Here is a 22541-nt window from a genome sequence, read left to right as displayed (position 1 = left end):
GATGGGATGTGCTATGATGGTCCCCTTGTCGCTGTTTTTTCTTTTTTCTTTTTTTTTTCTTTGAGGAATCTAAACAAATGGGGAAGAAAGCTTTGGACCAAAAAGGGATAGTTGCAGAGGCTTTCCAGGTCTGAGCATCTTTAATCTTCAATGCTTCCGAGAACTTAGAACGGACGGTTTGGTTCCTTTCATCACGAAGCTCCGTCTGAGTCTGACGGATAGATAGACGTTTACTTTATAGGCTTGGCTAGCTTGCTTTGACTCTGAAGCTGCCCAGCACCGATCATCACCCTATAACCATGGGCATTTCCCTACTACCCCAACCTAGCCCAACACTTGGGCAATCGCAGGAGACTGTAGGGGAAATGGTGGTTGATTGGCAAAAGCCTTCTCGATTGGTAGGGTAGGTCAAACAAATCTGAAACCCCCAGCTCTTGTTGGGCAAAAGTGTTACACATTTATGTTCACATGGAGATGTATTTAAATATGTCGACTCGAGCATGCCAAAAGAGCTTTGACCCAACGCTGTGGTCATCAATGTTCTGTCTGTGGTAAGGTTCCGATCCGGTGCCTGGGAGCCGGATATCACCTGGCCTGCACCCTCACCCTGGTCATATCCGAGCTCCGTTCGGATTCATCCGGATTTTATTGGCAATTTTCTTGATGTAAATGTTTAGGGGCTTGGAGGGCTTGGAAAAATGACTCCCAAGTACTACTTTATCTTCTTAAGACATTTCCTTCACTTTTGAATATCCATTGGGGGCTTGCAAAAGACTCCCAAAGTTGGTTGAAGTCTGCGCAACTCATGTCCCTGACTGCCCTACAATGGTCGCGTGAAGCAAATCTTGTGTTGCGGCTTTTTTGTGAGTTGTTTTCCCATTTGCGCATCCATCCCTGGGAGTTGTTGAGATAATTTGATAAGATGGACAAACTGGGACAGCAGTGATGAGAGGAAGTGGCACCATGAAAAACCTGAGGGGACTAGGTGGTAGGTGATGTGAAGCTAACTCCAGCCTTAACTCCAACCATAAACTTATGGAAAAGTGGTAGAACCCCCTGATAATGACAAAGGGGCCATTGTTATTCAAGGGGAGTAATGCTGGAGTACCACTGGAATTCCAGAACATTTCACTGAATCTCACCTGACACCTATTCACATCAATTTTTTCATGGTGTTGAATGATGATTCATTGCATAAGTAATGAAGAGAGGCTGAAACATAAAGAAAGAAGAGGGAAAACAGAAATGAGAGAGAAAATGTTATGAGTTGCACGCGCTGTGAGAATGAAAGCTGGTTAGTCGGTGGAAATGTCCGCTGACCGCCTCCTTCAAGAATATTAGTGTCCGGGCTGTGTGATTGTTGGTAACTTGGCTCCGCACTGCTACTTTCCATTAGCCTTCAGTGCTCCTCTACTGAGCCTGATCTATAGCATAATAATCCGCAAGCGAATGAAGCTCTGTACTTAGTAAGCACAAAAATCCGCAAGTAACTCTCAAAGTAAAGATAAGATCCCAGATAATCTCCTAATAACTCTAGTACGTCCGTAGTTGTGAGTACAATGATGAGTAAAAATCCCCGTAAGAATGATAGGATAATCCAATGTGTAAGAGATAGAAAAATCCTCTGTCCCCCTTTTCCCATCCTTCCCTCCACGCACATCGCCGTTCCCACCCAATTCCGCACGTCTGACGCTTTCCTGCACTAGTCCTCCAGCTCTGCCCGCTACCCCGCTTGTCACTTTCCCAGACTCCGCTCCTCTCCAACGCTTGACCTCCCACCGTCCTCTGTCTAGCCCCTGTCAGTCGGTCTCTCGCCACCGCCTCCACCCCGGTTCCACCTGCTGGTGGAACCCGCTTTGGCTGTTGTGGCTCACCCGCTGATGCGCCGCTGCTACCAGTCCATGTGTGTAGCCCCGCCGCAGTCCAGCCCTGTCTTTTCCGCTCCAATCCGAATACCCGATCCAAAATCCGCAATCCGTGCATTCCAGTCCGCGCGTGACTTTCCGTAAGCTTTCTTAGCGTGCTTTCCTGACATCATCCTCAGTGCTTATGTCACCGGAATGCACTCTGCCTGAGCGGCTTTGTGCCTTCCCGCCCGCGCTATCCCCGCGTGGACATTCTACCGCGCTTACCTATATAAATCACCACATCCGCCCCAGTGTTGAAGTCCTGTCCCCAGGATCTTCCTACACATTTGCCCGCTCCCACACTCGACACATATCCCATACCCATCACCCCTCCTTTCCCACACATCACCTCCCTTTCAACATGGTAGCTTGCAATTGCTGCACTTGACTCGGACTCCCCTGCGTCTACTCCCACGCTGGTTGCGCTTGTAACAACTGTCGAGATTCAAAACGCTGCTGCTCCACCTTCACCCCTAAGTCCAACAGCTCCCGCAGACACCGCGAATCACAAAACCGTCTGCCGCTGTCTGGATCGCGAAGCTCTTGTGCGGAACGTTCCCCGTCTATTATCTCGGTCAGTTCCCGCACCAAGTCGCCCTCTGCACACGGTGAAGACCTTATGACGCCTCCGCCGAATTGTGCCGACTAATCAAGCGCCAAGGACTACGTCCAACAAGCCCAGGCGTGGGCCCGTAAACACGGTGTCAACAAGCCTCTAGTTGACGAGCGCCTCAAACGTCCTCAAGAACCCGCAGCAACCTCTGCCGCTGAACCATTGTCGGCTGCCAGGCCTTCTCCCACTACTGGTTCAAAGCGCCCCTCAGCGGATTCCTTGGATTGATCCCCGAAGCGTCCATGTCCCGCCGGTTTGCAGACTCTTGGCCTTGCAGCTTGCTTTTCCGCTCGTCCGCGTGACCCAATGCCAATCCTTCTCTCTCCAGAGCCCACGTTTCCCCAGGCCCCTGGTAGGTAACTTTCCACTCTACTTATTGTGTTACTGCTAACCATTGAACGCTTTTCCGCTTCAGCCACCCCAACAAGAGACACCGAGATGGCACCAAACAACCCGAATCATACCCCTTCCGGTTCACCGCCCAGTTCTCCCCGGTCCATTCCGCACACCAAAATCCCGGAAGCCGGAGCCACCTGCGCCTCCTCAATCCATACGTTGAAGTCCACGAATCCACCTTCTCCGCTGGCTGATACCACTCCAAAGGCACCTCGACTCCTTGCCCTGCCAACTGCTACCGTCCGAGCCGCGTCCCCTGACTCTCCGACTCCACACCCTTGAGCCTTGTCAGTACCTACCCATCTGCCGCCGCCTGCCGAGCCAGCTGAGGACACCAAAGCTGGGTTGCTAAATCACCAGATCACGCAGATTTCCTGCAACCTACGCGACACCTTCCCCGAAAATCCCCTCTGGGAGGAAGCCGTGTTCCCCGTCGCCGCCGTACTTGAATACATAGCACTACCAAGATGGATGAATTTGCAATGTTGTATATTGATCAATTTATATTGATCAATTTTTTTTATTGCTGTTGATACCTTTGTCTGTGTTCCATGTCTCCTGAATAATCTTCTATAATCTCTTTCCTTCTCGCTGTGTTAGCTTCAAGCCACAGGTATATTTTCTTTTATTTGCCTGATAACATTCATAAATTTCTACATACACCATTCAATCCTTCATGAAAAAAAGACATTGCAAGTTTTAGGTAGGATTAATCCAGGGAGGCTGAGGGGTCTCAATTTTTTTTTCTTTTTTTTTTTTACTTCAACAATTGATGTTATCAGAATTCTCCAAATCTACTTTTTTTCAAAAAAGGAAAAACATTGACCCCTGACCGCTCTCATGATATCATCCTGCACAAATTGTTAATTTGGTTGGTTGAACTTCCTGAAGATATTGCACATCATACTTGAAGTGCTACATGCATAGAAGGCCTTTTTGAAATTGGTTTACCATGGTTTAGCATATTTTTTGCGGGTTCTTTTTTTTATCTACTTTTGTTATCAATCACAGATTAATGAGGAATATTTCAACATGAAATTTCATTGGACAATTGTTCTGCATATAAAACCCAGAAATATTGTGTTTTGGGTCACATCCATTATGCAGCAGCTACAATCTAATCAGTTGCCAAATATCACTACTTTGGTAGTTTCTTGGTCTTTCTACCGCTATATCTCTTCCCAGCATGGGAATTCTTCCAAGATATTGTTACAAAAATGTTGAAAAGCCCCCAGAGTTTCATTATGTACCTTTACTGACCACAAAACCCCCAAATGCAGCAGCTACAGTCTGATCAGTTCCCAAATATCACTACTTTGGTAGTTTCTTGGTGTTTCTGCCACTATATCTCATCCCACCGTGGGAATCCTCTTGCAAGATGGTGACCAAGATGTTCAAAAGCCCCTAAAGTTTCATTCTGTACCTTTACTGACCACAAAACCCCCAAATGTAGCAGCTACAGTCTGGTCAGTTTCCAAATATCACTACTTTGGTAGTTTCTTAGTGTTTCTGCCACTATATCTCATCCCAGCGTGGGAATCCTTTTGCCAGATGGTGACCGAAATGTTTACATGCCCCCAAAGTTTGATTATGTACCTTGACTGACCACAAAAACCCCAAATGTAGCAGCTACATTCTGATCAGTTCCCAAATATCACTACTTTGGTGGCTTCTTGGTGTTTCTGCCACTATTTCTCATCCCAGCGTGGGAATCCTTTTGCCAGATGGTGACCAAAATGATAACAAGCACCCAACGTTTCATTATGTACCTTTACTGACCACAAAACCCCCAAATGTAGCAGCTACAGTCTGACCAGTTTCAAAATATCACTACTTTGGTAGTTTCTTGGTGTTTCTGCCACTATATCTCATCCCAGCGTGGGAATTCTTCTTCCATACCATTACCAAATTTTTTAGAAGCCCCCAAAGGTTCATTATGTACCTTGACTGACCACAAAACCTCCAAATGTAGCAGCTACAGTCTGATCAGTTTCCAAATATCACTACTTTGGTAGTTTCTTGGTGTTTCGGCCACTATATCTCATCCCAGCGTGGGAATCCTTCTGCCAGACTGTGACCAAAATGTTTATGAGCCTCCAATGTTTCATTAGGTACCTTGACTGACCACAAAACCATCAAATGCAGCAGCTACAGTCTGATCAGTTTCCAAATATCACTACTTTGGCAGTTTCTTGGTGTTTCTGCCACTATATCTCATCCAGCATGGGAATCCTTTTGCCAGATGGTGACCAAAATGTTTAAAAGCCCCCAAAGTTTCATTGTGTACCTTCACTGACCACAAAACCCCCAATTGTAGCAGCTACAGTCTGATCAGTTCCCAAATATCACTACTTTGGTAGTTGCTTGGTGTTTCTGCCACTATATCTCATCCCAACGTGGGAATCCTTCTGCAAGATGGTGAACAAAATTTTTACAAGCCCCCAAAGTTCCAATGTGTACCTTTACAGACCACAAAACCTCCAAATGTAGCAGCTACAGTCTGATCAGTTCCCAAATATCACTACTTTGGTAGTTTCTTGGTGTTTCTGCCACTATATCTCATGCCAGCGCGGGAATTCTTCTGCCATATGGTCACCAAGATGTTTACAGGCACCCGGGGATTAATTACGTACCTTTAATGACCACAAAGCCCCCAAATGTAGCAGCTACAGTCTGATCAGTTCCCAAATATCACCACTTTGGTAGTTTCTTGGTGTTTCTGCCACTATGTCTCATCCCAGTGTGGGAATCCTTCTTCCAGACGGTGACCAACATTTTTCCAAGCCCCCAAAGTTTCATTATGTACCTTTCCTGACCACAAAACCCCCAAATGTAGCAGCTACAGTCTGCTCAGTTCCCAAATATCACTACTTTGGTAGTTTCTTGGTGTTTGTGCCACTGTATCTCATCCCAGCGTGGAAATTCTCCTGCCATATGGTTACCAAAATTTTTGGAAGCCCCTAAAGTTTCATAATATACCTTTACTGATCACAAAACCTCCAAATGTAGCAGCTACAGTCTGATAAGTTCCCAAATATCACGACTTTGGTAGTTTCTTGGTGTTTCTGCCACTATGTCTCATCCCAGTGTGGGAATCCTTCTACCATATGGTTACCAAAATTTTTACAGGCGCCCAAAGATTCATTATGTACCTTTAATGACCCCAAAACCCCCAAATGTAGCAGCTACAGTGCGATCAGTTCCCAAATATCACTACTTTGGTAGTTTGTTGGTGTTTCTGCCACTAGAACTCATCGCAGCGTGGGAATTCTTCTGCCATGTGATTACGAAACTGTTTAAAAGGCCCCAAAGTTTCATTGTGTACCTTTACTCACCACAAAACCCCAAAATGCAGCAGCTACAGTCTGATCAATTTCCAAATATCACTACTTTGGTAGTTTCTTGGTGTTTCTGTGACTATGTCTCATCCCAGCGTGGGAATTCTTCAGCCATATGCTTACTAAAATGTCAACAAGCCGGCAAAGTTTCATTATGTACTTTTAGCTTTGGGGTCTTGTAAACATTCTACTAACCATATGGGAGAAGGATTCCCAGGCTGGGATGAGATATATTGGCAGAAACACCAAGAAACTACCAAAGTAGTGATACTTGGGAACTGATCAGACTGTAGCTGCTACATTTGGGGATTTTGTGGTCAGTAAAGGTACATGATGAAACTTTGGGGACTTGTAAACATTTTGGTCACCATCTGGCAGAAGGATTCCGACGCTGGGATGAGATATAGTGGCAGAAACACCAAGAAACTACCAAAGTAGTGATATTTGGGAACTGATCAGACTGTAGCTGCTACATTTGGGGGTTTTGTGGTCAGTAAAGGTACATAATGAAACTTTGGGGGCTTGTAAAAACTTTGGTCACCATCTGGCACAAGGATTCCCATGCTGGGATGAGATATAGTGGCAGAAACACCAAGAAACTACCAAAGTAGTGATATTTGGGAACTGATCAGACTGTAGCTGCTACATTTGGAGGTTTTGTGGTCAGTAAAGGTACATAATAAAACTTTGCGGGGTTGTAAACATTTTGGTCACTGCCTGGCAGAAGGATTCCCACGCTGGGACGAGATATAGTGGCAGAAACACCAAGAAACTACCAAAGTAGTGATATTTGGGAACTGATCAGACTGTAGCTGCTACATTTGGGGGTTTGTGGTCAGTCAAGGTACATAATGAAACTTTGGGCGCTCGTAAACATTTTGGTCACCGTCTGGCAGAAGCATGAATAGTGAAAACTGAGCAGAATCAATGAAAACTGAGCAGAATCAATGAAAACTGAGCAGAATCAATGAAAACTGAGCAGAATCAGAAAAAACTAAGCAGAATAAGTGAAAACTGAGCAGAATCAATGAATACTAAGCAGAATATGTGAAAACTGAGCAGAAGATATGTGAGCAGAAGATGTAAAAACTGAGCAGAAGATGTGTGAGCAGAAGATGTGTGAGCATAAGATGTGAAAATTGAGCATAATATGTGAAATGTGAGCTGTGCCAGTGGAAAATGCATTATTTAATTACCAGTGAGCATGAAATATACAGGCAAAGTAGGAATGGAATAGCTTTGGAGCCTAGCTTGACTAAGCCTCTCAAACAGAGGGTGCAGGGGACCCCGCCCGGAGGACTCTCTGCAGGAGAGGCTTACGCCTAATGTCTTAAGTCTGGCAGGGAAAGGAAGGATATTTAACCCCAAAATCACTAAATAATTATTTAAACATCAGCAAAATATGTACAGAAAAAACTGAATAGACCGTTTCATTGGCAGTGCTGATGCACACCCTCACCCAAAACTTTGATCAAAAATCTACAAAACTGATTGAAGGAATCTGTTTTGAAGGTCAAATGAATTCTGAAGGATATTACATTGCTCTGAAGATCCATTTTTGGATTTTCTGATAATATGCACAATTGAATTCCCTATCTGCAACAAAATGCAACACTACATTTGTAGGATCTGCGGGTTTGCGGATCCAGGATCCACCAGGCATGAGGGTTGCACATCCTTAGTTTACATTTCTTCATGTTTTTCTATTTTTAAAACATTAGTACAGTGCAAATGGTTTGGATTGAGGAGATGAGACCGGTGCCAAATGAAAGCTGAGGTCCAGAAGTATCTTTTGGCTCTGGGGCAGGTCCACAGGACCCAAGGGGGAGACTGGCTGAGGCTCAATATTTTCCCTCCAGCCATTTTGTGATTTCTTTCCCAGCCAAAATTTTGACATTACGCGCAAGTCCCTCCCTGCGGGAGGGGCCGCTTCGCAGCCAGCCACAGCAAGCCTCTCACCAGGGGGGACTTGTGTTAAGTTAGCTTTGGGGCCAAGTTGCAGAATGTCACTTGTCATCAATCGACTATTATTTTTTGCTGGGGCACCACTACACTTTCAGAATGGAGGATTGCCCTGTTTTGCAAACCAAATCTCTTTCCAAATAGTGTTTTTGACTCGTTTTTTGTCAAAGTCTTTTTCTCAGGTTTATTCTTATGTTTGAAAATCAAGTTTTCTCGTGGTTTTAACATGCCAGGACCCACCTGAGCTGGTCCAGCTTGGGAGTGAAAAATTGCTATGAAAGTGGTGAAACCAGCGTGAGCGACAAGCTCAAGCTCACGTGGTCTTCCCATGTTCCAGGAGTGAGTCCGTGGCCTCCCCGAGCTCAGCAGTGAGTTTTGTGGAAGCGACGAGGGAAAAGCACGGGTTCGTCGGACCAATGGTCTTACCCAACGCTTACCGAGCCCACTCTCGTCGCCTCCACGGGCTTATTGTGTTTCATCGTATCCACAACCCCGCTTGGTAATAAGTACCCCCGTCGAGTAGTTTTTCTTTTCTGCAATGACACACGGATTTATTTGCTTCCTCCTGTACACTGAACTGAGTTTATCAAGTGCAGATTCCTATTCGGAGGAAGAGGATGAGGTTGGTAGAGGTTTACGAGGGGGTAGCGGCTTAGGGAGTTGGTCGGTGAGAGCGAGTGCGGCCGCCCTCCTCCTCCGGTTGACCTTCCACCATGCCGGATCTGACTTAGCTTTGGGAGGGGTAGTCTGGATGGGGGTGGGGGTGGGGGCAGTCCACCTGGCAGGCAGGATCCGATGGGGAGTTTTCTGGACGACTTCGGCCCCCCGCTCAAGTTTCTCCGTCCATCCCTGGGGGTCCAGCATGATCGCTCGGCCGGTTTCTGGAGACAGGGAGAGAGTGGTTCAGTCTCCTGTTTATGATCTGTGCTTCAGAAACACGGTCGGCTTACTGGTTACTGAGGGCGGTATCCGCAGTTTACCGTTATCTAGGACCTTGGTGCCCAGAGGCAACAAGCCTTTCGGATCGGGTGCGAATCCCGGATCAGTGTCATGATGATGGTGATGATGATGATGATGATGATGATGATGATGATGATGATGATGCTGTGTGGTTTATATGGGCATACCTCTTCTCCGGAATCTTGACAGGATACCACGAGGTCCTCGACGGGTGGAGGCGATCGCGACGCGCAAAGGTATGCGTGGTTTAGTGCCGCGTGCAGTGGTTTTGGTTCGCAATAGTTTCAAGTCTTTGGGATGGTTGACTGAGATCATCGAGGAGAGTCAGCCTGAGATACGGAGGGGAGTGCGAAAAGACTGACTGATGCCGCCGGCCTGGAGCAGTCTGAGGGCGCTTTCGGTCGGCTGGGCGCCGACGCCGAGCCAATACCTGATCCGGTTGACATCCCATCTGATTTCTTTGCGCGAGAGGATCTCCCCGCCGCTTGCGATTCCGTTCTTGATCCGCTGGAGGGCTGCAGGGTCCTGGGTGGCCCGGGCGAGCTCGAGGCTGTGGACGAGCTCGATGAGCGAGGGCGGCTTGACTCTGAGGATCGGCTGGGGACTGTAGACGCCGAGCTGCTCGAGTGCTTTGGCGTCCCGTCGCTTGGGTGCTTGGATGGCGACCAGGCTGAAGAGGGGGTGGTTGCGTGGCCCTGTCCGGGAGAGTCGGATCCTGATGACCATGTTGTTGGGAGTTGAACTTCAATCCTGGCCGGCGTTTTTCCAATGGGGCGACCTGTCACAGCCGCGCAGGCAGGGGCTGTCACAGACTGCACTCCACTGGGCCAGAGGCTGAGCGCCTCCAACGGTCTACACCACCGCTCGAATTTGAGCTCGGGTTGACGATGGCCCAACGGCGCGGTCGGCGAAAGGTTGGCCCGGGTGGGCGCCAACCTGCCCGCCCAGACTTCGACCGCGGGATCGGATTCCGTTAAAGATTGGTCGGGCCGCCCTTGACCCGACCCATCCAGCACCGCGGGCGGTCGGATGGGTCGGCCGTGTCTAACCCAGCCAACCCATGCCGGCTCTGATCAGCGTGCCCACGGGGGAAGCTGGTTGGGCATGACAAGAGCCCAACCAGCTTTACTCAGCGGGTGGGCCAACGAAATCATGGCTGGCGCTGAGCAGCGCGCCAACGTTGTACTCTGGTTGAGCCCGCGTTAGGCCAACCAAGAAATGATTTTTTTTTTAAAGAGAAAAACCATGTATTCTGAGCCTCTTTCCATGTTTGGAAAAAGGCTACATAAGTGAGAAATTACAAAAAAAAAAAAGAAAAAAAAGAGTCTTGTCCAAATCCGCAGACTTTGTCTGACAAAATTTGGAGAAATGGGGTCGATATACAGCAAAAGCGAAAAAGCTTGCGGTCCGGCAGGCCCAATTTTGGAATCTCAGCCACTGCCCTTCAAGCCTGTATAGGTCCTGTATGTCAAGCTGCATACAGGAATATCATCGGAAGAAAAATGCTATTTCCTTCATTATTAACATTGGGGTATTGAGGGTTGCACCATTGGAATCCTGGTGCAATTTTACCCCCATCGGCCGCTTCGCCTGGATTGGCTGCCCCACCCAACAGTCGGCCCGACACGCAAATCAAGCTCAACCAGTCGCCCGGAGGCAATGTGACATCCTGTACAGCGGAGCTGTACAGGTGTGTGGCTGAAATGCAGCAGGCAATTTTCGGCCTCCCGCACCCGCAAGCTTTTTTGCTTTGGCTGTATCACAATAAGCCACTAGGTAGCATAGAAATGTCTGATGTCTTACACTGCGGGCATCTCGATGTCGCTGCGGACCGCAGCGACATCTGACGATTCAGTGGGGATTCGAACCCCGCGCGACAAGTATTGCAGCAACACTTGGCCGGCTGTCCATCAGCCGGCCACCGGGCAACGGTGGGCCGCTACGCTACACTACGCTACAGGGCCACTTAGCGTTAGCGTAGCGGCAAAAAGCGCCCACCCATTTTGAGTAGTGTTAGCGCGCTGTTAGCGCCGCTACGCTGCGCTACGTTTCAGCGGCGCTAACAGCGCGCCAATTGTCTGTTAGTGTTAGCGCGCCACTACAGTCACTACGCTACGCTGCGCTGCGCTACAGCGCTTTTGGCGGAAAAAAAGGCCTTTTTTCAGCTAAAAGCACTGTGGCGCACCGTAGCGCGCGCTCTTTTGCGCCCTGCGTGTGTAGCGTTAGCGGAATTGCGCGCATCTGCGCTAACGCTACGCTAACAGCTAAATTAGCTGCGCACCCTTTGCGCGTAGCGTTAGCGCAGAAAGGTGCAATTCCGCTAACGCTACGCTAAAATTTAGCGGAATTCCGCTACGCTACGCCACGCTAACGCTACGGTTAGCGTAGCTGGCCCACTGTTGCACCGGGGTATGTACACACAACGCACCTCTCGATGGCCGGCACAACGACCGGTCACCGAGAGAAGTATGCACTCCTCTTGATGGCTGGCCCAAGGACCGGCCATCAGGAGCAGTCCTTGTGCCGGCCGTTGAGAATTGTCCACACTCCTCTCAATGACCAGCATAACGACTGGTCATTGGGAGGAGGAGTCCACACTCCTCTCGATGACCAGTACAAGGACCGGTCATTGGGAGGAGGAATCTATACTCCTCTCAATGCCAACACAGGCCGGTGTCAAGAGGAGTACATGCACCTTGATGCCCGGTCTGTGCCGTCCATCGAGGGAAGTGTGTATGTACTCCTCCCGATGACCGGGCCTTGGGCCAGCCATCGAGAGGAGTGCGTACTCCTCTCGGTGACCGGTTGTTGTGCCGGCCATCAAGAGGTGTCTGTACTCCTCTTGACGCCAGTGTGTGCTGGCATCAAGAGGAGTGTGGACTACTCCCAATGACCGGTCCATGAGTTGGTCACCAAGAGGAGTGAGAGGAGTGTGTAATCCTCTCAATGGCCGGCACAAGGACCATTCATCGAGAGGTTGTTATGTACGTACTGTGGTGGCCAGCCGGCCAGATGTTGCTGCAGCTGACGCTGCATTCTGATATGCAGCGTCATGATGTTGCTGCGGGCCGCAGCAACAGCGAGATGCCCGCAGTGTTAATTGGCAAGGCCGGTGCCTCTTGATTGAGTGTACTGAGCTGTAGCTCAACGGCCCTTGTGGTGCGGTGATGTGCTGGGTTCGACCCTGGTACCAAGCTATATTTTTGTTACGCGCTCACCAGACCCCGACCGCAGTGCCCACAGCGGGCCAACTTCTAACTTAACACAAGTCCCCCACTTTGGAGGGCCCTGGTACAGCCTGGGCTGGCGCGAAGCGCGACCTCCGAAGGAGGGACTTGGGACTAATGTCCACTTTTTGGCCTGAGGGTTTGAGGCCTTTTGGTGGGTGTTTTGTGCCATCCAAATTTTGACTGTCTTCCCAAACAGCCCCACACATGCCTTTTGGACCAAAAGATTTGTCTGGATCCTCCCCATCTTTTGCTGCTACCCCCATCCCTGAAGGCCCAACCCTTCTCTTTCCATGTTCCGTCAAACTTTTGGTTTTTGGGGTATTCTGGGCTGCATGACATGTGTGGATTGAACTGGCCTTGGAAAACAGTATGCTCATTCAATTCAATTCCACAGGATCCAAGCTCTCCAAGCTCTGGTCAATATGCCTTGGCCAATCCAGCTCATGCATCCAATCCTCATTATGAGGACATGGATATGAAGCCAAGATGGTCAGCTATATTGACCCTTCAGGGCTTCGGCAGAGGCTTGTCAGTTTTTGCTGTGTGGAGGTTGAAAGGAAAAAAGGGCATAAAAAGCTACAAAAGCCCCAAACTCTCAGGCAAAAAGTATGACATAAGTCATAAGCCTCTCCTACAGAGAGTCCCTTCAGGATGTGGGGGTCCCCCCCCTCCGTTCAAGAGGCTTAGTTAGGCTAGGGCCAACTTGAGGAATTCGCCGACTGCGGGCCCCGCACGTGGGAATCATGTGGGAGGTCGCGCCAACCGCGGGTGGCGATCACTCCCGCTCCGGGTGACACCAAAACTTCAGGGTGGGGTCGCGGGGGTCGTCTCCACATCGCGTCCAACGTCAAACCGTGGTTGGGGGCGCTCCGTGGTGTAGGTGGATTGGCTCACCTTTAGCAGCCTGCAAGCGGATGTCCCAAGCTGTCACTGATGTGTCACAGTAGTTGATATTACAGACAGTTGATGCGGGTGGGGGTAGGGCGGCTTTGGTCCACCCCTGGCAGCTCCAAATGCCTTCTGGACCGCCAAAGTTGGACTCAGGTCGCGCAAGTACAGCGGCTCCGTTGGAGATACTCTGCTGTGGTTGTTATTTTTTTGTGGGCAGAGATTTAGGCCCCGTTTGGTCCCAATGTAATTGGTGAAATAATCACTAGCAATATAATCTGTGACATGTTATTTATTACACCCAAAATAAAAAACAATCAATATTGTGCTCAGTGTTTGTCAGTACATGCCTCATAGGGTGGTTCAAATAGGATAATAATAAAACTTCAGAGCCAATTTTATTTTTTCTTCAAAAAATAAAGAAGTTTCTTGGTGTCAGGGGACACCAACGGTGGGCCAGCTACGCTAAAATTAGCACTAGCGTAGCATAGTATTAGCTTTTTTAAGCTACACTACGTTGGAGCTAGTGTTGGTGGCGGGATTTGCCCTCTAACACTACTAAGATAGAAAAAAGTGCTGGTGTAGCGCTAGCGTAGCATTAGTGGTTGTTTTTTTACCGCTGCTAATGCTAAAATTTTGTCTGGATGCCATCAGTGTCTTCCAATATATACCTGAGCTCATAGGCCTGGTTTCTCCAAAATTCCTCATCCCTCCTTTGCCCCAAGATAGAATCAAATCCACTTTTTTGACAAAATGTCTTGGAGTAAGGGTGCAACAACTACACTAGATTTAGCGTAGTTTTCAGCTAAATTAGAGTAGTTTGTGCCACTAAACTATTTTGTAGTTTCAGTGCCTGCTGAGCTACAGCTGTAGTGAACCGCTAATTAGATTTAGTTTAGTGTATTTTAGTGTTAGTGTGATTTAGTGGCTCCCCACCTCAGCTACAGCTAATAGCCCCAAATGTTAGTGGGCATCAGCTACAATTTAGTTTTAGGGGAGCTAATGTGAAAGAGCAGCAGCACACTGAAATCAAAAAGGATTTATGTCTGGAAATGTGCTGGGTTTGTGTGACTTCAGCATGAAGTTCATCAAGTCCCCCTTTCTGCACTACCCTTTTATCTTGCTCTACACAGGCTTCCCTCTGTTGAAGTCTTTGGATGTGCTCCTTGCTTTGGGTGTGCATGTAGCCAACCAAAACATGAACTGTTTTGTCAACAGAATCTCCCTTTTGACTGTGTGAAAGCTAGTTAGTTGGGCTATTGGCTGGTTAATTCTGATGATCAACTATTTAACCCAAAAGCTTGGGGTCAGTGGCTTGGGTCTGGATAAGCAATTTCTAATCAAGTGAACAAGATCCTTTGCCGGCTGCCCACAAAGAGCCCAAAATCTTTTCCAATTTAACTTGGGATATGGGAATCCCCAGAACTTCCTTGCATTTTGATGCACCTATACAACAAAAAGAAAATATGTGTAAGAGCTTTTGAAATTGACACAAAAAGAGGCAATCAAATTACAGCTACATCTTAGAATATTATTTTTATTTGATCTCTTCTCACATTCCTTTCCTCTCTGTCACATTCCTTTCACCAATATTTCCTCCTCCTCCATGTTACATATGCATCCCCTTATACATGTCATAAAACCATTGTCTGAACATTGTGTATTTAGTACTTGTATTTCCTCTAATCAATACATCATCAGTCCTGAACCTAATTGATCATTGAGTACAACATGTTAGCCTCACTCTCAAGTCTCATTGGGCCAATACTTGTATAAAAAACTAAGATATAAGTTTTGAACTATCAAACTCTGATTAAACTTGGGATCCCAGCAGCTTTTCTCTGCCTCTCCAGCTGTTATTTATTTACTATATATCTCTCCCAGACTTCATCTGAAGCAGTGAACTTGCAAAATGTTTCATCCCACCCAAACCCGCTGGATTCTTTACAGGCAAGGAAAATTTCATAGTTACATTTGAATGATTGGTTCAGCTTTAATTTGCATTTCTTATAGTTGAGTAGGTTTTTGGTTTCTGGGAACTACTCCCTCAACTGTTGTACCACATGTTGGTGAGAGGTATTTTGGAAACTGTTATCTGCTTGTTTTCCTTTCTTGACCTCTTGGAAATAAATTTCTAACAGCATCACCCTCATTGGAGGACTTCCTGTCACTTTTGAACAGATCTGGAATTTCAGATTTTGCAGGGAAATCTGAAATCTGGAACTCTGTATCACTTTGGGGATCTTTGGGGACCTAGATTTCCCTGTGCAATCTGAAATCTGGCCGGTTGGATCTGACTTTCCAGATCAACAGGAAGTCCTCCATTGGTCCAGTCCATTGTAGTTTTTTTAGGCTTTTCTGGGAGGCAGTTGGAGCAGTAAGTGTTGGATCTTGTGGATCTTCAAGGTCTCCCGCTGTACCACTTGCTTGAGATTCTTGAGATGGTGGACCAAATTTCTGGATCTTTGCTTTAATGGCAGCTGCATGATCCCAATGTGACAAATTTATCCTCCAGGAAAAAAATGGTGGGCCAGTTTGCTAAACTATGCTAAATGGCCCAGTGATATAGCATAGCGCCTTGAAGCTTTGTCTTCTGTGGCCATAGTGCTAGCAGACTGTTAGCCGCGCTACATTATGCCGTTTTTAGTGGAATAGACCGTTAAAGAGCGGCATAACTCAGCATAGTAGGATTATTTGTTGTTTGCTGGTGGTTAGCCCTAGCTTAAATCCGCCACCAGATTATGTGTAAACCCGTCAGTTTTAGTGGAATTAAGCTACACTACACTCTGCTATTGCTAATGACAGCGTAGCTGACCCAGTTTTGTCCCCCACAACCCCTTCTGCAGTTAGGTGTAAAGAGAAATTGATGGGTGGAATCTTGGTGTTCTTGAGAGTTTTTGGGTTGGTTGGTCCAAATTTGCAAGCTAAAGTTTATAAATTCTCACTGGGGCGCCCAAAGCCCACCAGAATGTTACAGAATGAATAAAAACCTCTGAAGAGCACATGGTCAGCTGAATTGAATTGGCAAGCTCAAACAAAGGGGTGTGCTACTTTGGGTGTAATTTGGTAGATTTCCTACCAAGAAAAACTGCCAAACCCTTGGCGCGGGTGCCCCAGATTGCACCAAAATTTCCCAGTTTCAAGTAACTTACTCTATCCCCAAATGGTTAGCTGCAAGCAACAGTGCAAGAGCTACGCTACTCAAAGCGGCAGCGTAGCGGTTTTAGCCTTGCTTTGCTAAGCTTTTTGTAGCGGGCTTGGCGCTTCGCTATTCGCTACATTTTTTAAGGGGAAAAAAATAAAGAAAATAGTGCGCTTTTTTTAGCGGAGAGTAGCGGCAATTTGCTACGCTTCTTGCTATAGTAGCGGAAAAAACGCTACTGTAGCAATTTTGCTGCGCTACCGTAGCACCATTCAACCATCAATACTGACCATCATAAAATGATGGAGGATTGATGTTTGTGTACTATTTCTGGCATTTTCCACCAAAAGGCAGACATGCCCGCTACGCTTTTGGCACAAAAGCGACCGGGTTTGCTACGCTTTTGGCGCTAAAAAGCGCTATTAGCGCCAAAAAGCGCCAAAAAGCGCCAAAAAGCATCAATTTTTCCGCTGCGCTATACTGTAGCAAAGCGGCAAAAAAAAGCGGTTCGCTACGCGCAGGCCAAAACTGCAGTAGCGGTTCTGGCGCTTCGCTACCGCTCAAAGTAGCGATTTTTCGCTAGCGCTGTGGGACTCCTGTCCGTACAAGCGGAGGCAGTCGTGTGAGGGGATGGATGCTGTTTAGGCTGCCCTCTGGGTGAGTGGTCCGTGAAGGTTGAGCGCTGAAAATGGGGGGGGGGGATCTGGGATAGCTTTGTGGTTTGGGGGGGGGGTGGTTTTGAGAAGTTTGCCGGGGTTTTGGATCCTCGGCGGCGGTTGTTTTGTTTGAGGGGAAGGGAGAGGTGATCTTAAGGAAGAGGAAGGAAAAAGATCCGGAAAACTCTGATGAAGGATGATCGGCGGGCGGAGCCCGTAAGTTGAAACTCTGAAGATAGGATCTATAAGCTCAGTGATGGTCCGTATTCTGGGGATCAGAATGCCATGCCTCTCCCATCATCCAAGTTTGGCGAACCTGGACTCCGGGAGAGCCACATGTCACATGTATTTCATCATATCCTCCGCGCGCTACACGCGCACACACACAACAGACAACAGAAGAAGGAGAAAAGAAAACACAACACAAAGAAATGAGGAAAACACAATGAGATGAGACAGAAGGAGAAGACACAGAGAAAAGAAAGGGAAGGAGAACAGAGGAGAAAGAAACACTCAAGACAGACAAAAAACCAAACAGAAGAGAAGGAGCCAGAAAACAAAAACAAGGAATAAACCCACAGCAGATGCTGTGTTAGGACCAAGAAAGATGAGACAGAGATGGAAACTGAAAAGAAAAGGGGGGATTTTGAGGATGAAGGAGAAGGGGGAATGAGAAAGAAAGAGGAAATGGAGAGGTGGAAAGGAGGAAGAAGGAAGAAGGGGGGGGGAAAAATGGGGAGGTGTGAATCCTTGAGGGCTTGAGGATCTTGAGGTGAAATCCTGATGAGAGAAGGACCTTGATGATCTTGCTAGCGGCGGTGTTGCTCCTGACTAGCTGGCCACGAGAGGGGCCACCACAGCGCTAACGCTACTCTGGATCCAGAGTAGTGTGTTTCCGCTTTGCTACGCAAAAGCGCCGCTTTTCGTAGCCAAGCGTAGCTCTTCAGTGTTGCTGCAACGCAGTAAGCCAGAAGAAGAATTTCTTGAGGTGGTGGGGGTTTGGGTCTTATCTCCTACTGCCAACAATGGTGAGTCACTAACTTAACAAAGTCCCCCTTATGGGGGGCTGAGTGGTGAACAAAGTGCCGCCGACCGCAGGGAGGGACTGAGGACTAAAGTGGGGGTCGTGGCGCGTAGGCTATTGCGGGAATGGGTGGTTCAACTTACACAGGCTGTAGCTCACTTGGTTTGCGAGCTACATATGAGGTCTCGGGCATTGATGGATCTCCAGCACCATTAATAGTGCCTCAGCAACTGTCAATACACTCCTAGCACTGCCAGCATAACTGGCTGGGCTGAGTTTATCACAGTTAAACTGGGATGCACTCAACCAATTTAAACTTGGTTGATCTAAACTGATGAAATATAAATACAAGTTACCCCCCTTGGGTTTATATTCTTTTGGTTGAGATAAACCCATTTTAAATTGGTTGAGTGCATCCCGGATACTCAAGCCAAGCAAGCTGCCATTGTAACTCCACCTGAATGCACAAGTGCCTTTGTTGGTACAGTCACTGTGCAAGGTGCACAGTGACTGTGCATTAAAGCTTGGGTTGAGTCAAGCCTTGAGTAAGGCTGGCGTAACACCACATGCTTCCTCAGAGTTACCGCATGTCAACTGCTCACAGTTGACACAGTTTTATTTGCAGTGTAAGTGTGTGAGATTAAGGTATCTCATAATTCCAAAGCATTCTTTGAAGTGTTTTGGCTTTGAAGCACCCAGAAAGCCAGGGATGGAGTGCTGAGTTCAGAAACAATGAAGATGAAGCTATGCTTATTATCTATCATTATTTTTTAACATTATTGGGTGGGGGTATAAAAGATTGTCTTTTCTTGTCATACCATCTTTCATTTCTTGTAATTCCCTCCTGCAGAGGACTCTTTGGTCCCCCATCAAAGGGACAGTGCACATGAAAGTGATGGATCACAGGGCTAGGAAAACACTTTTCTTTTGACCAACAGATAACAATTAGGTGGTGTAAATTGAAATCTGCAGGGCTTGCAGACCTATCAGGCAGCCCTTCACTGATTCTTTTTTACCACAATTTTGTTGCGACCCCCTCATTTTCAAGTCTTTCTTTGGCTCATGCCCTTCAAAACGTTAACCACACCTCATTATAAAATTTGACAATCATCCTCCTTTGTCACACATAACTTGCTGTAAAATCTTCTTGTTTGTAATTAGCAAACTATTGTGCTGGGTTGTAATTTGATTTGAAGCAAAGATCACTCAAAAACTATATTATAAAAATCAAAATTGAATAATTTAAAAGTGCTTGTGTAGAACTAGAGGAGAGATTCCGAAGAAGATAAAGAAGATGTTCCATAGCTCCCAAAAGTAAATTGGCTCATCATCGTCCTCTCGTGGGGCTTGGTTTTGAGACGTTGGGAGTCGAAGTCGCTGCTTGCAGATTTTGGTTGATTCTTAATGCAGGATTGATGATTTGGAGGTATTGGAGATGAACCATGACGCGCAGAGTGAAGTGAGATCGGATATTGGATGTTAAACGTTTGTGGCGAAAGATTCGAAGGGCTGCGTAATTCCGCTTCCTGGTAAGCTTTCACCAAGCAACTGGTTGAGCAAAATGCCGACGAAGAGGATTGTACTGCAGAGCTTCCACCGACTTCCGTGATCTCTCCGGACGTCTTGGAAACCTTGCTGGCCTTAGGCATAGATCTATCTCGGAACAGGAAAAAGTACCAAATTAGTCCTTGTCAACTCGCAAACATAACGGTGTTTGAGTTCAGAGGAGCTATCAATGGGACGAACGGATGAATTCTATTATCACAAACAATACACCAATCGGTATCCATCTCGAATGGTAGTCGCCTTGAGCACGATGCTTTTGAACTCCGATGGATGCCAAATGACACAGGATTGTAGGCACTGCCCTTCGATAACGAAAGAAACGACTATTTTTGCGGTACGCTGGGCGAGTTTTTAGATTGGTGATCAGAAGAAGCGGGTTAAGGGTTCGTGGTTGGAAAAGTAAGTTAGAGGAGATGTGGACTGGCAGTGTCAGGCAGAACACAAGCTTTCTCTGTATTTGGCTACTTTCAAGTTGGACAATGTGAATAGCGAGCCGGACTGGGCTGGTCGAGGTTGAGATTTATAAATTTACCGCAGGCAAGAAGGCAGGTCAAGAGGCCGGACCGAGGTTGGAACGGTTGCAGATAAAAGAGCAGCGGGATGTGACTTTAGCCAGCCTGATGATGAGCACTGAGGGAGTACGTAAATATGTAGCTTATAACAGACGTCATCTGAAGCGCGAGTGGCGCGAGGTAATACGGGTGAGGTAAAAAGTATCGTTGTGACCGAAGCCTGAGAGAGACTCATCAGATCAATGCCAAGAAGGTTTATGTCGTAAATTCCCCCTCATTCAGTCGCGAACTGCAGCAATGGTCTGCGGTCACCACACCTTTGTTGATGCGCTTGTTATCTTTCTTGCCTTGTTATATCGAAAACTCCTATGTAGCTGTATGATGCCAAACAGCCTTGAAACTGTTGCCCGATGACTTTTTCATTGAAACAGCCCTGGAAACAGGATTGAATGGATGGTAATAAAATCATGAGTTGGGTGATCAGCCTAATATGTATTTAGTTTGATGGACCAAAGTTCAAATTTAACCAAATAGCCGAAACGGGGTAAGGCCGGAGTTTACAGGAGCCTTCATCGCAAGTCATTGAGCAAGGATCGGTGGTTTCTAAGAATTAGAAAAGTGAAGATAGGGACCACATCGGGGATATCTCATCATTTACGTGTAGCACTGGGCAATACTCGTGGCAGTACGACATGAATGTCCTCAGCAGTAGAATGATGCAAGAAATGATGTCAAATTGACAAAGGATTTCATCAGTTTCAAGTGTGAATGGTGGAATTCCAGTGGGTGTTCATTCACCAGTACATAAATAACCGCCTCAAGCGGTGGTCAAAGCAAATCGCCAGAATGAAACCAGGCAATCCAACCTCATTTTTCAGGATGATCCAGGAATGGGCCGGCTGTCACTGAAAATGAGTGCAGTCGTGTGGTCAGCGCTCACTGGCGCGACGTGGCTCAGGTCAGGCTCAAGCAGAATCAATTGTTGATGGATTTCCTCTTTGTCTAATTTTTTTCCTGACCGCATGGAGTTGGGGAGACCCTGGGAACCCTGGTTTAAATAGCGTGTGGATAGGGTTGGAAAAGGTTGGAAAAGGCTCAAGTCTCAGACTCAACACCTGCCACATGTCTCCGATGCCATGAGGCCCCAAGGACTCCTTTCCCCTTCTTGAGTCCTTTCCCACCATGTCCGCTCGGTCATTTTTTTCATTCATGAGTACAGCCCTACGTGAATCAATGTGTATGTAAACTGGACCCCAGGGCCTCAGCGGAGAAGTTTTGGACCGGCACATAATTCTCAGCTGAGAGTCAAGACAGTGAGACCTCATGCCAAAAGTGTCAGGACTGCTGAGTGACTCTTGAGTCTTACCCGAGTTTATCCACAAGCTGCTTGATCAATGGAGTGAAGAGAAGAGATAGCAGGAAATGGCAAGATGAGATGAGAAACTGCCCCAAGGGGAAATGTATTTTGTAGACATCACAGGTTGGTGAGAAAACAAAGCCATAAAAGTGTGTGGAATAGCACTGTTCATGTAAGAAATCTATGACCATGGTGAGCAATATACATCAGCATACTTTCCCAGCCAAATTGGCTGGCACAATGGGATAAACTTTATTTCAATCTTGCTGATGTTTAGCTTACGTGAAGAGTGCTAATAAATGACACATGAAATTATGTGTCATAACATGGAGGACTTTCCTTTAATCTGCAGCCCCCTACAGAACCAGATATGCAGCCAGAAAACCTTTATAATTGAGGACTTCCCCTTGCCTAAATGGCTTGATTTAGAGGGAGCTGCTAAACCTTGTTTGCTGGTGAAAACTTGACCTTGATTTATTTTCACCAGCAATTAAGGATTAGCCTTTCCCTCCAGATCAGGCATTTTAACAACATGTCCATGGTGGAGGACCTCCCATAAAACCTGCAGCCAGTGTTGATGTTGATTTACAGACACAAAATCTGCATTTTGTAGGGAAATGCAGACCTTCCTGTCAACCTGCAGCCCCCTGCAGAACCATACCTGCTGCTGCAGCCAGAAAACCTTAATTTTTGCGGGGAAATGATGTCCCAGGGGCTGCAGGGTCTGTAGATCTCAAAGGGAAGTCATCCAATGTAGTCCTGGAGGCTGTGCATCTGGCTCTACCAAGCTTAAAACAAGTCCCTGCCACACCCCACAAACACCCTCCCACCAGTACCAGCCAAATGACTAGAAAGACCATAGTATCCCCCAGATGACCCGCAACCCCTCTGAAATTTGAGAAGCCAAGGGAACCATTGGAATCCTCAGGACATCCTACATGTTCTGAAATTTTGAAATCTTAAAAAACAAGCTGCCATTGTGTTTGAAAC

At 47.1% G+C, this 22541-nt stretch overlaps 2 protein-coding genes across 2 annotated transcripts; both read right to left on the bottom strand.

The window, feature by feature from the left end:
• Positions 1 to 8816: 8816 nt before the first annotated feature.
• PtA15_6A281 (uncharacterized protein) lies at positions 8817 to 9902 on the bottom strand (the record flags this gene model as incomplete). The annotated part of the gene is made up of 4 exons (XM_053169970.1): positions 8817 to 9097; positions 9167 to 9232; positions 9344 to 9481; positions 9539 to 9902. The coding sequence occupies 4 exons, from the start codon at positions 9900 to 9902 to the stop codon at positions 8817 to 8819; spliced, it is 849 nt and encodes a 282-aa protein (XP_053021208.1).
• A 9476-nt stretch (positions 9903 to 19378) lies between these two features.
• PtA15_6A280 (uncharacterized protein) lies at positions 19379 to 19906 on the bottom strand (the record flags this gene model as incomplete). The annotated part of the gene is made up of 2 exons (XM_053169969.1): positions 19379 to 19769; positions 19863 to 19906. 2 exons carry the CDS (start codon positions 19904 to 19906, stop codon positions 19379 to 19381), a joined length of 435 nt encoding a protein of 144 aa, XP_053021207.1.
• Positions 19907 to 22541: the final 2635 nt, after the last annotated feature.

The sequence above is a fragment of the Puccinia triticina genome, chromosome 6A (assembly GCF_026914185.1).
Source record: "Puccinia triticina chromosome 6A, complete sequence".
In the NCBI taxonomy this organism is placed as follows: domain Eukaryota; kingdom Fungi; phylum Basidiomycota; class Pucciniomycetes; order Pucciniales; family Pucciniaceae; genus Puccinia; species Puccinia triticina.
Note: the sequence above shows the minus strand (reverse complement) of the source record. Positions and strands in the feature narration are given on the sequence as shown.